General features: G+C 36.4%; 1 protein-coding gene across 11 annotated transcripts in view; it reads right to left on the bottom strand.

Annotated features, from left to right (window-relative positions):
* The window catches only part of USP37 (ubiquitin specific peptidase 37), a 93,168-nt gene that overhangs the window by 24,171 nt on the left and 53,622 nt on the right, over nucleotides 1-15,375 (bottom strand). For 9 of the 11 annotated variants that reach the window (XM_082396562.1, XM_082396553.1, XM_082396557.1 and 6 more), the window contains 5 exons: nucleotides 8,283-8,400; nucleotides 6,876-6,955; nucleotides 5,166-5,330; nucleotides 3,449-3,514; nucleotides 543-684 (listed from right to left, as the gene is read on the bottom strand). In XM_082396562.1, coding sequence (XP_082252688.1) covers nucleotides 543-684; nucleotides 3,449-3,514; nucleotides 5,166-5,330; nucleotides 6,876-6,955; nucleotides 8,283-8,400 — 571 coding nt within the window. The remainder of the gene's footprint in view (nucleotides 1-542; nucleotides 685-3,448; nucleotides 3,515-5,165; nucleotides 5,331-6,875; nucleotides 6,956-8,282; nucleotides 8,401-15,375) is intronic. The other 2 variants (XM_082396554.1, XM_082396555.1) reach the window with 1 other exon arrangement.

Here is a 15,375-nt window from a genome sequence, read left to right as displayed (position 1 = left end):
AACAAAGAGTAGCCCCTGCTGGCTGAAACTAGAGAAAGCCTGCGCACAGCAACAAGGAAGGAACGGACGGAGGGAGGGAGGGAGGGAGGGAGGGAAGGAAGGAAGGAAGGAAGAAAGAAATCTTGCCATTTGTGACATCACTGAAGGACCCTGAGGGAAATAAGTTACACAAAGACAAATAATGTATGATCTCACTTACATGTGGAATCTAAAAAACAAACAAACAAAAAAACTAAGCTCACAGATAGAGAGAACACATTGGTTGTTACCAGAGGTGGGGGCTAGGGAGTGAGTGAAATGGGTGAAGGGGCAAAAAGGTATAAACTTCCAGTCATAAAATAAATAAGTCACAGGGATGTAATGTACAGTATGGTAACTACAGTTAATAATATTGTACTGCATACTGAAAGGTGCTAAGAGTACGTCTGAAAAGTCCTCATTCACAAGAAATGATCTATCCTGTGTATTTATTAAGTTTGCTGATGCTGGTTATGAAAGGCATTTGTTTGGACAGTCAGATATTTTGGTGAGAAATTACTTACCTTTTCCAGGTCTTCCTGCTGCTGTTCACTGCCTGACATTTCACAAAGTCTCTGGCTAAGGGCCACAGAGCGTTTAAGCTCATCTTCACTGTCTGAATCAAGGCATAAAGCCAGGGAGTTCTTGGATTTGAAGGTGAAATTCCTGTAATTTAAGAAAAATGAACAAACAAAAAAACCCTATGTAAGTCTGACAAATAAACATTTGTCCTTGTTATTTTTTTGAAGTATAAATACCAATTAAAACAAAAAGCTTTTCCATTATGGAGAATGATTTAACAGAGAAAAAAAGATATATCAAAGAGGTATATTTAAGAATTACCTTTGCCCTACTCCAAAAGAGCCATGCTTTGAAAATCAGACAACTCTTACGCTATTATATATTATCAGTAAACCAATCACTTTGTGCCTTTTTTCTTTTAATGATCAACTCCAAAGAAGTTTGTTACTGGCTTTATAAAGCAAGTACTCTACTGAATGCATGCAGACATAGCAATGAATACATGTTTTTGACAAGAGAGTGTATGAGGACTAATTTTTGCTCTTTTAAATTATGATCCATGTACTTTGAAATTAACAGTAACATTCCACTTATCCATTTATATGTAGGTCCAACTTCTGGCAACCTCTACCTTCTAGAACACAGGAACTTAAAAGTAAAAAAACAAACAAACAAAAATGCCTCTGAGGAAGGCAGCAGTTTCGAAGCCCATGAACTTTACTCTTTAGGCAGGGACCCTACTTCCCCAGGAAATAGTGTATAAAATAATGTAGCAAGTTCATCAAGAAATGAGAGCTAAGAAATGAGAGAGAATAACCACAAAAAGGGCAATAAAGAACTATAAAGTAATTTAATGTAAAGGTAAACTGTCTTATAAGAATTAAGAGCCTCTGAGGGCATTATCATATTAAAACACAGTGCAATAACTGATATTTACAATGCCGATTTTAAATAATTACAATATATTTAAATTATCTGCAGTGTATTTTATTTAATATAAGGAATTCTGTAAGCTTACAGAGATATAACCATCTAAAATGGTTAAAACATTTTAAAGATTAAAATTAAAAAGGCAATGTTTAAAAGGACAAGCTTCAGTTATATAAAAATTCATTTATTTGGAATATCAAATATTATTCTTCAATGATACCAGATAAGTAAGGTGTTACTGTGTTGTCTTCTAAGTGAGCTGAAAATAAACTAAAGGAAAAAGTGGTAAAGGTCAAAAAGCACAAACTTTCTTTGATGAAGGTTAACATAAATTCATATGCTGTACTAAAAAAAAAAAATGTAAAATGGAAATTGGAAAATGCAATAATCTAAATGTGAAAACTGTAAATAAACATGTAGAATGATGGCACCAAGAAATAAGAGGCCACAATGGAAATCAGGAGGATTGCGTAGCAATGTAGATCAAAGAAAAGAGGCAAGTGGTCAGTGATAAGCCCAACCATAGTCTTTGGCTGAGAGCAGCCAGGATATCACTGCACTTCAGTCTGAACACTTGAATAGCCTCCCAATATGCGTTCAAAAAGGGTTTTTAATATAACTTAGAAATAGCCAATTAGCCATCTTAATTCTTCATTTCTGATTTCATGCTCACCAAGCAAAACTGAACATATTGATTTATTTATCCATGTAAATACTTTGCTGAAGGAGGGTGACACCTGGCTACTAATATACCAGGGTCAAATGTGACAAAGGACATTATAGAAGAACCAATGGTATTCTGGTTCATAGCTCAGCCTCTTTTAAGTTTGATCGGCATGACAGGTCTTCTAGGGCCTAATCATCCTTTATTGACCAACTCTCAAATTCTCATAGCAGTAAGACCCTGGAGAACAGATTGACCATGCCAAGTATAATGATGCCCAATGAAACCATCTCTTTCTTGAAGCTATAGTGATTTGGTACATAAAGAGTGCATTCCATTAATAGTTACTATATTCACAGAAGGCAGCTTGCCTGTAGTAAGGAAAAATATTCATCCTGTAAATGCATCACTTGCTCACTTTCTAAGCAGCCAAGTGGTATTGCTCATTTGTATCTTGAGAACGGGCAAGAGTATTCATATCGGTACCATTTCAGATTTCTAGTCAGTTAGTCATCTGGTTTTAATTGCACTGAAAAATAATTAACAGGAGGAAAAGAAAATAGCAATTCCCAAATGTCACTTTATGGTTATATAAGCCCCCCAAAAGCCCTTAAACAACAAAAGTGTCTCTTTTCTAAAAGTACTTTGGGACATCAAATTTTTAGAAAAACTAATTTTAAAGACAAATGACAACGAAGTCATTTAGAAATGTCTAATCAGGAACTGTGGTTCTAGTCAAATCATAGAGGAGGTATATTAAAAAAAAAAGTATTTGTTTCCTTCTTGGACAAACTTTTGGTCTTAAGCAAAAAACATTTGTAGAATAGCTACATTCTAATGTGTATTTGTTTTCCTGTCCCCTTTCAGAATAGCTCCAGCTCAGTGTCTAAGACAAGAAGTCCCACACTGGCTAGCAACAGGTGAAAAGATATTTTGGGATCTCCATGTGTATATTTGAAGAATGGTGCTTTTTATACGAGTAGGGCTTATTTTAACCCTTCAATCCTTAAAATCCCTCATCATTAGTCAATTTCTAGAGTTGTAGGATGAAAATATTACATACAACAGATGATTTAAGAAGTTTTAAAACAAAATTTTGAGAGGACCATCTGAACTTGATTCAGTGTTAAAAACTTGATACTCCCTAAATTACAGTTTAAAGCATATTCAGGAAAATTCCAAAGTACAGTAATGCAGAGCAATTATCATGCAAAAAGAGAAACAATAAGAAAAGGGGAGGGGATAATCTTGGAAATCAGGGTAAGCCAAATCCTTAAAAATACAAATTTTGGGTACACAAGAAATATAACTCACTTTGAAGGTGTAGAAGGGCTGGTGATGCAGGAATTCACCATTTGAGAGGCTTTCAATGGTCTAGAACTATCAGAAAATTAGAAAATATATACGTATACAATTACTATTACTAAAAATATATTAAACTTATTAAATGAATTATTCTGTATTATAGTCCCTTATATATCCTCTTGAAAAGCAAACAATTATAATACTTTTTAACTAACAATAGAGGCCAAAAGAGAAAACAAAATACTTTCTCTAGGCTCTTCCTTATCTAATGATCTAAATAAACAACACTGTAAATGAAGAAGTCAAATATAATATAAAGAGAACAACTTGGGAAATTCTCTTTGTCTCAGTTCTTTTAAGCAATAAAATAACAATAGCTCTCATTTATTGAGGACTTACTAGATGTCAGGCACTGTAGTAAGAACTCTTGTGTATTACCTCATTTAATGTTCACAACTACCCTGTTATTTTCCCTACAGACAGGTCAAGGAATTTGTCCAAAATCTTAAAGCTATCATATCACAGAGTCAGAGAGCCTGGTTTCAGGCCTGTGATCATAAAGAGCCTTGGCTAATGGTTTGATAATACTGCCAGAAAGAATACTAGCTCTACCAGTAGAGGGCAGTTTCCATCAAGCAAAAACATCTATTCTAATGAAAGGCCGTAAGAGAAAAATCCAGAAACACTGATTCTCTGGGAACATGTTGTTATTGACTTATTGAGGCCTTTAGTGTAAACGTACATGATGTAGAATATATTTCAATTATTTATCCAAGGAGAATAATTTTTACAAAACTTCATTAATTTATGTTAGCAAATGTTCATTCACTTTCTGCAATGTCTATTATTCCACTTCAATGAAGAGACCTGGCTCTTCCAGTTACTAACTGTATGAGTTTAAGAAAATCACTTAATTTCCTTGGACCTCCTCTGTAAAATTAAGAAGTTAGACAAACATCTCTAAAATCCCTTTCACCTCTAAAGCTCTAGAACTTTATGATTATACCAAACTAGTGTTCAAGTATAAAAAAGAACTACAATATATAGCTCCAAAGTAATGCAAGTATGCAGAAGAAAGAGCAACATTTAGAGAAGTCTTAAGGTTTTCCTGGCATTCATGATGACGCAAAATAGAATGTAAAAGTTACTTCTTTTCTCAAGGAAAAATTTCGAGGAGCCATTGAAGTTCTTTGCTCAAACTGGTAATAATACATTTATGAAGACACAATCTGTTTTGGGGGTCCCAGCATAATATTTAACGTACTGTTTCTCAAGTTTGCATACTCCAGAGTCAGCAAAGGCATTTGTTAAAAATATTGATTCCCCAGGCCTATATCAGATTTGCTGAAACAGAACTTCTAAGGAACAAACACAGGAGTCAGTATTTTTAGCGTTCAAGTGACTCTCATGATCATGCAAATTTGGTTTATATTCCCCAAATGTATCAAACTATCTTCTAGTGATCTAAAAGAGTAAGGAGCACTCCCTGAAAAGGTAATTTATTATGAAAGGCAATTAATATATGTTGAAAGTTTTTGTTTAAGCATTTTATTCAATTACTTAAATCAGGTAGTAACTTAGCACAAAGTCCCAAAATAAAGCAAAATAAAAATCTCCTTCTTGGTCTGATTTTACCTGGAGTCATGTTATCTAGTTCAGTCATTCTTTTGATCAGATACTAAAAGTCTTTCTACTTCAAAAGGGAAACAAATTCTCAAGGACTTACATTGCCATTTGTGCACTCCAACCAAGGTTGAAGGGTGGTTTTGTATTTTCAGTGCAATGAGATGAGAGGGTCAGGTATCTTGGAATGATGACTTGCTGCCCAATCTTGTTGTTAAGTGAGAGAGCAACATTGAAGCTATATCGTTTCAAATGAAGAATGAGGATCCTGAAAAACAGGAGATGATAACATTATTAGTTTATACATAATAGAGGTAGCTCTCTTACAGGTAAGAAGAGATCACTGTAACTAACAATGTTAGACAGCTTTTGATTTAAAGACTACATTAGGCTGAACTAAAGATCTGTCAAAGAACATTTACTGAATACTTGCCCTGTGCTAGGCATTGTGCTAGGTACTAAGAATAAAAATAAAAATAAAACACAGGCATTGGGTAGATATTAATTATTAATTGTGAGGTTTCAGTAAAATAATGTTCCTAGAAAAAAAATCAAAACACATCAGACGAGAAAACTAATTTTAGAATATTGGTATTGATAATGGATCAAATCCCTAAATTATTTACTTCAATGTTATATAGTTTACCAAAAAATGGGTGTTATATAACGACAAATGGTAATTTAAAGTGTTCAACAGGACTTCCCTGGTGGCGTAGTGGTTAAGAATCCGCCTGCCAATGCAGGGGACACAGGTTTGAGCCCTGGTCCAGGAAGATCCCACATGCCGCGGAGCAACTAAGCCCATGTGCCACAACTAATAAGCCTGTGCTCTAGAGCCCACGAGCCACAACTACTGAAGGCTGCGCACCTAGAGCCCGTGCTCTGCCACAAGAGAAGCCACTGCAATGAGAAGCCTGCTCACTGCAACTAGAGAAAGCCTGCACGCAGCAACGAAGACCCAACACAGTCAAAAATAAATAAATTTATTAAAATAAATAAATAAAGTATTAAACAGCTCTTATGTTTGGTGGTGAAAATTAATTTTTTTAAGATGACTTTTGACAAGAACTATTCTTATTTCAGTAGCACTTTCTCTAGAGAAAGGTAAGAGAGAAATGAAGTTTTCTCCACTTATAAAAAAGTTCTATAAAATGTACATGCACAACAAATTATAATTGAGTGTTACACATTACTGAATTAAAAATTTACTAGTGGGCTTCCCTGGTGGCGCAGTGGTTGAGAATCTGCCTGCCAATGCAGGGGACACGGGTTCGAGCCCTGGCCTGGGAAGATCCCACATGCCGCGGAGCAACTAGGCCCGTGAGCCACAATTACTGAGCCTGCGCGTCTGGAGCCTGTGCTCCGCAACAAGAGAGGCCGCGATGGTGAGAGGCCCGCGCACCGCGATGAAGAGTGGTCCCCACTTGCCGCAACTAGAGAAAGCCCTCGCACAGAAACGAAGACTCAACACAGTCATAAATAAATAAATAAATAAATAAAATAAAAATAAAAGAACGTGAATTTCTTTAAAAAAAAAAAAAAATTTACTAGTAAGTCCCCATCATTATTCCAAAGTCTCATCAGCCTCGTTCTCTTGTTGCCATCTTCTTGGGACTCTCAGGTTCCTTCTCTTCTTCAACTTTCCAAATCCTCTTCCTTTCTTATACAAGAGAATTGTAGCTTTCCATTCTCTACCCTCTTCATATCTCAGCTTTGCTGACCTTCTTTACCAATCCATCTGGTAAGCCTCACTTATTCAGTAATATTTGTAAGTACTTTAAAGAAGAAAAATTGAAGAGCCAATTAATTTTACCTGGGTAGCCTGTTAAATTTGTGCCTGACAAGAGCACATTTCCCACCACACTTCTCACAGGAATACTCAAGTTCTTCTGCCTGTAAAAAGACAAGAGGGAAAAATAAAGAAGTATAAAGTTGAATTAGCACTGCCCCATTAAATGCTAATTTCTCTAGTCATACTAGTTCAGTGGAATGACAACTCCGACCAGTTTAAATTTTGTGTCTAGAATCATAAGCCTTACTAAATTAAGACCTAATCCTCAAAATATAGTTATAATATCATGCCCTGTTTCAGAATTCCTAATTTCCTTTTTTTTACCAAGGAAACATCTCAATTTATGATAGTAACTAAACTATAGTAGCAGATTCTCAACCTTTTCCCCATGGATACACAAGAACCACTGCCAAGAGTATATCCAGATTTTAACATTTGGCCATAGCAGAGATAAGATCACCTTCAGGTTAGGCGGAGTTCCTGGTCTGTTAGGTGTAACTCTACCCCTTTCTTATAATGGAACTCAATCTTCTGGTGACAGCCCACTAAGAACAACTGCTCTAAAAGGACCAAAGTTTGGGGTGGATATCATTACCTAGAGAAAACTGAAACAAGAAATCCTTAAAAAATGGGGGTAAAGATACACAGGAAAAGCTTCAAATTCTACGATAATAACAGGAATAGTAAGGAATGACTAAAACAAAAAGAAAAGCAGAATATTTATCCTTGGGTGGAGCTGAATATTCATCATTTCAAGAACAGAGGTCTTTTTTTTTTTTTAAATCTTAGGATGACAACCCTGCCCCTTTGCTACAACAAAACAAGAACCACTATTATACAGATGGCAAACTGCCATCAATTATAAGGACTGCTACACAACATGTCCAATTATGCCCCAGAAACTTTCTGAATATCTGTAACAGTATAACACAAATGCAAATATTTATCTACAGCTCTGAATAAACATGACTTGTCCTTTCTGTTTCTAACATGGTACATATAACCTAAGGAGAAGCAAAAAGTATTTTTTTTCATTCCTCAGATCTTAGTATACTAACTTAGATAGTATCTCCAATTTTGACTCACATTATCCAATTTTAGCATATGTCACTTCATATTATTTGTTTACAAACAAATGCTTCTAAGGTTGTCTAAAACACTTGCTGTTGAGTTAGATGTATAATCTACTTGAGCAATTAATTTTCTTCTACAATCAGTTAACAACCATATTTACCAAGTTCCTAAAAATAAACACTATTTATAAATAGTATTTCATTTGTTTAGTATTCCTATTTATAAATAGTATTCTCATTTGTTTCCCCTGCAACTATTTTGTCAAAACTCTGCCTTAAAGAAACCAACTTCAAATACAATTATCTATGATATATAAAATTTAGTTATGTGAAAATACCAAAAGGTATTATTTACCCTAAAGAAAAGATCAAGGGAATCTTGAACTGAACGAGGAGGGAGTGGCTTCTTCCTTCGAGGAAGGTCAATGGAGAGGTCATTAAACTGTTCTCTTTTGGGAATAATCTCGCCACATCTGTAAAAATAAAAGAAGACAAATGTAAGAATTTAGAAGCCTAACTGTGTAATACAAAATAAATACAAATATACTTCAGAAACACTGTTGCCCCAGTGAACTTATCAGGTACTGAGAGACCATGACTAGGCATGAGAAATAAACATTTAAAACTTTTCTCATGCTTACTTTAACCCTTATTAAATCCATACAGGTAAAACCTCAATTGAAAGTGTTTAAGTACTTTCTTAAAATGCTAAATTTAAAATTTTTATACTTTCCAAAAAACCCCCAAACTTTAAAACACTGAAGCATAATATATATATAGAAAAGTGAACCAAAGTTGTATAGCTTGATGAATTATCAGTTAACACACACATGTAATCACCACTCAACTCAAAAAATAGAACACTATGAACTCCCTAGAAGCCCCCTCACATGCCTCTTCCCAATCACTATCCCTTTCTTACTTCCAAAAGATAACTATTATCCTGACTTCCAAAACAACAGTTGAATTTTGGTTTTTTATCCAATCTGCCTCTCTGTGTCTTTTGATTGGAGCATGTAGTCCACTGACATTTAAGGTAATTATTGATAGATATGTATATATTGCCATTTTAAGCCTTATTTTCCAGTTGATTCTGTTTCTTCTTTGTTCCTTTCTTTTTCTTTTTGTGGCTTGATAATTTCCTTTTATTTTATGCTTGTGTTTTCTTCTTTTTGATTTTTGTGAATCTATTGTGTTTTTGATTTGTGGTCACCCTGTTTTTTGAGTATGTTAACCCTTTCCTATATCTACTTGCTTTATTTATTTAATTTATTTATTTAAAAAAAATTTATTTATTTTGGCTGTGCCCAGTCTTAGTTGCAGCACACAGGATCTTCATTGCGGCATGTGGACTCTTAATTGCAGCATCCATGTGGGATCTAGTTCCCCGACCAGGGATCAAACTTGGGCCCCCTGCACTGGGAGTGCAGAGTCTTACCCACTGGACCACCAGGGAAGTCCCTCTACTTGCTTTAGACTGATAGTCATACAGGCTCAAACACTTTCTAAAAAATGGAATACTCAGCCATAATAAAAGAACAAAATAATACTATTTGCAGCAACATGGATGCAACTAAAGATTATCATACTAAGTGAAGTAAGTCAGAAAGAGAAAGACAAATACCATATGATATCACTTATATGTGGAATCTAAAATATGACACAAATGAACCTATCTATGAAACAGGAACAGAAGCACGGACATAGATAACAGACTGGTGATCATAGATAACAGACTGGTGGTTGCCAAGGGAGAGGGGGTTGGGGGGAAGGATAGTGTGAGAGGTTGGGGTTAGCAGATGTAAGCTACTATATATAGAATGGATAAACAAGGTCCCACTGTATACAGCACAGGGGACTATAGTCAATATCCTATGATAAACCATAATGAAAAAGAATATAAAAAAAGAATGTATATATGTATAACTGAATCACTTTGCTGTATAGCAGAAATTAACACAACACTGTAAAATAACTATACTTCAGTAAAAAAATATACAAACAGCTCATACAGCTCAATATCAAAAAAACAAACAACCAATCAAAACATGGGCAGAAGACCTAAACATACATTTCTCCAAAGAAGACACAAAGATGGCCAAAAGGCACATGAAAAGATGCTCAACATCGCTAATTATCAGAGAAATGCAAATCAAAACTACAATGAGGTATCACCTCACACTGGTCAGAATGGCCATCATCAAAAAGTCTACGAATAATAAATGCTGCAGGGGGTGTGGAGAAACAGGAACCCTCCTACACTATTTGTGGGAATGTAAACTTCTGCAGCCAGTATGGAGAACAGTATGCAGGTTACTTAAAAAACTAAAAATAGGGCTACCATGTGATTTTGTGATCCCACTCCTGGCCATATATCCAGAGAAAACCATAATTCGAAAAGATGCAAGTACCCCAATGTTCACTGCAGCACTATTTACAATATCCAAGACATGGAAGCAACCTAAGTGTCCACTGGCAGATGAATAAATAAAGATGTTGGGTATCTATACAATGTAATACTACTCAGCCATAAAAAAAAGAAATAACGCCATTTGCAGCAATGTGGATGGACCTAGGTTTAATCATACCAAGTGAAGTAAGCCAGACAAAAACAAATATCATATGATATCACTTACATGTGGCATCTAGAAGAACAAAAAAGATGCAAATGAATTTATTTCCAAAACAGAAAGACTCACAGACACAAAAAACAAACTTATGGTTACCAAAGGGGAAAGGGGTGTGGGGGGAGGGATAAATTAGGAGGTTGGGATTAACATATACACACTACTATGTATAAAATAGATAACCAACAAGGACCTACTATATAGCACAGGGAACTATACCCAATATTATGTAATAATCTATAAGGGAAAAGAATCTGTAAAAGAATATACACATATAACTGAATCACTGTGCTATACACCTAAAACTTACATGATACTGTAAATAACTATATTTCAATAAAAAAATTTTTTAAAAATAGTTGAGTTTTACCTTTTCTGAACCTTACATAAATGGAACCACACAGAATGTTTTCTTTTAACTAGCTTCTTTTGTTCAACATGATTATAAGACTCAACCATGCTTGTTGCAATGGCTAAAGCCCATTTTTCATTGTTGTCTAGTATTAAGCTGTATGAGCATGCCACAATTTATCCATATTGATGGACATCTGGACTATTTCCAGTTTTTGACTAAATGAACAATGTGTCAAATTGAAAACACTATGTGTTCTCAGTAAACATGTGTAGGCAGTTCTGTTCCTAGCAGAATTGTTTGGTCATTGGATACATTTTATAGAATTTCAAAAAATGGGCTCAGAGATCAAAACATCATATTCAATTTACCTGGAAGCCAACTGATTTCTTTTACTTAGTTTTAATTGACTGTTTTTCATTTTGTCTGCATTATCAGCATTTTTAGTAATATTCATTTTCCTGTCCCAGTTCTATATTGCAACAGTAGAAGACTAGGGACTGTAAGAATACATCTGTTCTTCATTAAATAAACATTTATTGAGTGCCTCTCTCCTAGGCAGAATTCTAAGATGACCCTTGCCCTTCCTTGTATAATTCTATCCCCTTTGAGTGTGGGAGGACTGTGATTATGATGAGCTATCACTCCCATGATGATGTTACTTTACATGGCAAAAGGGATTTTGCAGATATAATTAATGTTACTAATCTTAACTGTAGAGTTCATCAAAAAGGAGATTGATTACCTGAATGGTTGAGGCCTTATCACATGAACTCTTTAAATCTGGGTCTAGAGGTCTCAAACAGAGGAAGTCACAGATTAGAAGTCAGAGAGATGTACTGCTGGCCTGAAGAAAGCAAATAGCACTGTTGTGAACTTCCTATAGAGGCCACATGGCAAGAAACAATAGGCAGCCTTTAGGAAATGAGTTGCCCCAGTCAATAGCTAACAAAAAAATGGGGACCTCAGTACTACAACTGAAAGGAACTAAATTCTGCTCACAACCTTAATGAGCTTAGAAGGGGACTCCAGATGAGAACACAGCCAGCCAACACCTTGATTTCAGCTTTCTGATACCTGAGCAAAGACCTCAGCCATACCCTGCCTAGACTTCTGACCTACAGAACTGAGTTAAGTGGATGTTGTTTTAAGCTGCTAAGTTTGGGGCAATTTGTTATGCATCACTGAATATGTCTCCTATATGCTGAAACTGTCCTCGGCACTGGGGTAGTAGCAGAGAACAAACCAAGACAAAAATATGTCCCCTCATGAAGCTTTCATTATACTGGAGAAGAGATACAATAAAAATACATACATAAGTAAAATATACAGTATGTTAGGTAAGTGTTAAAGAAGGAAAAGAAAGTACAGAAGAGGGAAGCAAAAGATGAGAGTAGATGGCTGGAATTTTAGATATGGTAGCAAGAAAATGCCTCACTGAGCAAGTGATTTTTACATAAAGATATGGAGAAGGGAGGGCACTAGCTATGTGATTATCACATGGGGAAAGAGAAACAGTAAGTGAAAAGGCCCTGAGGTACCAGGATCCTGGCATTTTTTTTAAAAAGCAAGAGGGACTTCCCTGGTGGCGCAGTCATTAAGAATCTGTCTGCCAGCACTATTTACAATAGCCAGGACATGGAAGGAACCTAAATGTCCATCGACAGAAGAACGGATAAAGAAGACATGGTGGGCTTCCCTGGTGGCGCAGTGGTTGGGAGTCTGCCTGCTAATGCAGGGGACATGGGTTCGCGCCCTGGTCTGGGAGGATCCCACATGCCACAGAGCAACTGGGCCTGTGAGCCACAACTACTGAGCCTGCGCGTCTGGAGCCTGAGCTCCGCAACAAGAGAGGCCATGATAGTGAGAGGCCCGCGCACCGCGATGAAGAGTGGCCCCCGCTTGCCGCAACTAGAGAAAGCCCTAGCGCAGAAACGAAGACCCAACATAGCAATCAATCAATCAATAAATAAATCTTTAAGAAAAAAAAAAAAGTTTAAAAAAAAAAAAAAAAAAAGAAGCCGTGGCACATATACACAATGGAATATTACTCAGCCATAAAAAAGAATGAAATAATGCCATTTGCAGCAACGTGGATGGACCTCGAGATTGTCATACTGAGTGAAATAAGTCAGACAGAAAAAGACAAATATCATATGATATTGCTTATATGTGGAATCTGAAAAATATGGTACAAATGAACCTATTTACAAAACAGAAATAGAGTCACATATGTAGAAAACAAACTTATGGTAATCAAGGGGGAAAAGTTGGGGGGGATAAGTTGGGAGATTGGGATTTACATATACACACTACTATATAAAACAGACAACTAGTAAGAACCTACTATATAGCACAGGGAACTCTACTCAATACTCTGTAATGACCTATATGGGAATAGAATTCAAAAAGATTGGATGTATGTATATGTATAACTGATACACTTTGCTGTATGGCAGAAACTAACAAAACACTGTATATCAACTATACTCTAATAAAAGTTAATTTAAAAAAGAAAAAAAAAAAAAAGAAAAGAATCTGTCTGCCAATGCAGGGGACATGGGTTCGACCCCTGGTCTGGGAAGATCCCACATGCCACGGAGCAACTAAGCCCATGTGCCACAACTACTGAGGCTGTGCTCTAGAGCCCACGAGCCACAACTGCTGAAGCCCGCATGCCTAGAGCCCGTGCTCCGAACAACAGAAGCCACCGCAATGAGGAGCCCACGCACCACGATGAAGAGTAGCCCCCACTCACCGCAACTAGAGAAAGCCCATGTGCAGCCACGAAGACCCAATGCAGCCATAAATAAATAAATAAACAACAAACAAACAAACAAACAAATAAAGCAAGAAAGCTAGTTTGGTTCGAACAGAATGAGCAAGGGGAAAGTGTGATAAGAGATGAAGTAAGAGAGTTAACTGGGAGAGAGGGGTTGCCGAAAGGCAAATCATATGGAGTTTTGTAGATCATAGCAAGAATTTCAGCTTTTATTTTAAGGGTTATGAGCAGAGGGCCGACATGAACTAATGTCCATTTTAAATGGATCACTTTGGCTAATGTGTTTAAAATAGACTACAGAGAGACAAGGGCAGAAACACAGTGATCAGTCAGAAGGTATTGCAACAATCCAGGCAGAGATGATGGTGGTTTGGACCACAGTGGTGTCAGTGGAGGTAGTAAAAAGAGGTCAGATTCTGGCTGTATTTTGAAGGAAAAGCTCAAAGGGTTTGCTGACACATGGGATGTAGGGGTGCAAGAGAAAGAAAAGAAAAGTTAAGAAATACACCACACTGTTGTACTGATAAACTCTAAGTACTGAACTGTCATTATTGAGATAGGGAAGACTGCAGAAGGAGGTTTTATGGGGGATTATTAAGTACTTAGTTTTAGATGTTTTAAGTTCTTTAAATGTAGAATTCATACAAATTCTTCATATTCAAGAATATATTACTAATATATTGAAATGGCTTATAATCATTGAAAACCAGTCAATCTAAACTATAACGGTTTACAAAAATTAAGTACATTTGGCAAACAGGTCAAACTAACTTACAGCCAGATGGGACAGAGGCTAAACATGGAAAATTACAATTCTGGGATAAGGTGTATAGAATCTTCCTTCAGCCAGAAACTATTTTATCTTTAAAGAGTTGTCTTAAAGAAAATGACTAATAAAGCAACTAAGGCAAGGCCTTCGAGGAGGTAGTTGTACTGCTGCTGCAGCCCCAGAGAACCTTGTTACCTCCAGGACTTGCCAACTCTTGGGCCACTGTTCAGTCTGGATGCCTGGCATTCGGCCTCATGCCTGCACACTGTGAGCCGTATCACTTCATGCACTGGTACACACACCTCAACTGCACACCCAATATTTGGGTGCTGCATAACTGGAATGGCTGACTGATGCTGTTGGCCCAGTGAAGCAGGCATTACTTTGACATAGCTTTCTTCCTGTGATGCCTGTGGCCATTTCTACCACAGGCAACAGAAATTTTCCTATCAAAAGAAACTTGGTTGACACCCCACAGTTAAATGAAATATTAACAGTGACAAACTGCTTCTCTCTCTGACTTGAACAAATTTTGTTTGGAAAGTGCATTAGAAGAAAGGGAAAGATGGCTATCATACTATGGGCTCTCTAGCTTTTGCAAGATGATGAACTGTATTTATAAGACCCAGACCTTTTCTTTAAAAAATAATTTATCCACTAGGGGGAAAAAAAAAAGACTGAAGAAATCATGAAGATAAAAAATGTCACAGACTAATGATGCAAAACTACTGTCTTTGTAGTGTCCATGTAAATGTTCAAAATTCTAGTAAAAAATACTAGAGTGTCATAGCTAGAAGAGACCTCAGTGAACACTACCATTTTGAGCAGCCTAAGAAAAATAAATAAAGGGGACTTCCCTGGTGGTGCAGTGGTTAAGAATCTGCCTGCCAATACAGGGGACATGGGTTCGATCCCTGG

The sequence above is a fragment of the Balaenoptera borealis genome (genome assembly GCF_965194805.1).
Source record: "Balaenoptera borealis genome assembly, chromosome: 6".
NCBI lineage: Eukaryota > Metazoa > Chordata > Mammalia > Artiodactyla > Balaenopteridae > Balaenoptera > Balaenoptera borealis.
This window is presented reverse-complemented; position numbering and strand designations above follow the sequence as displayed.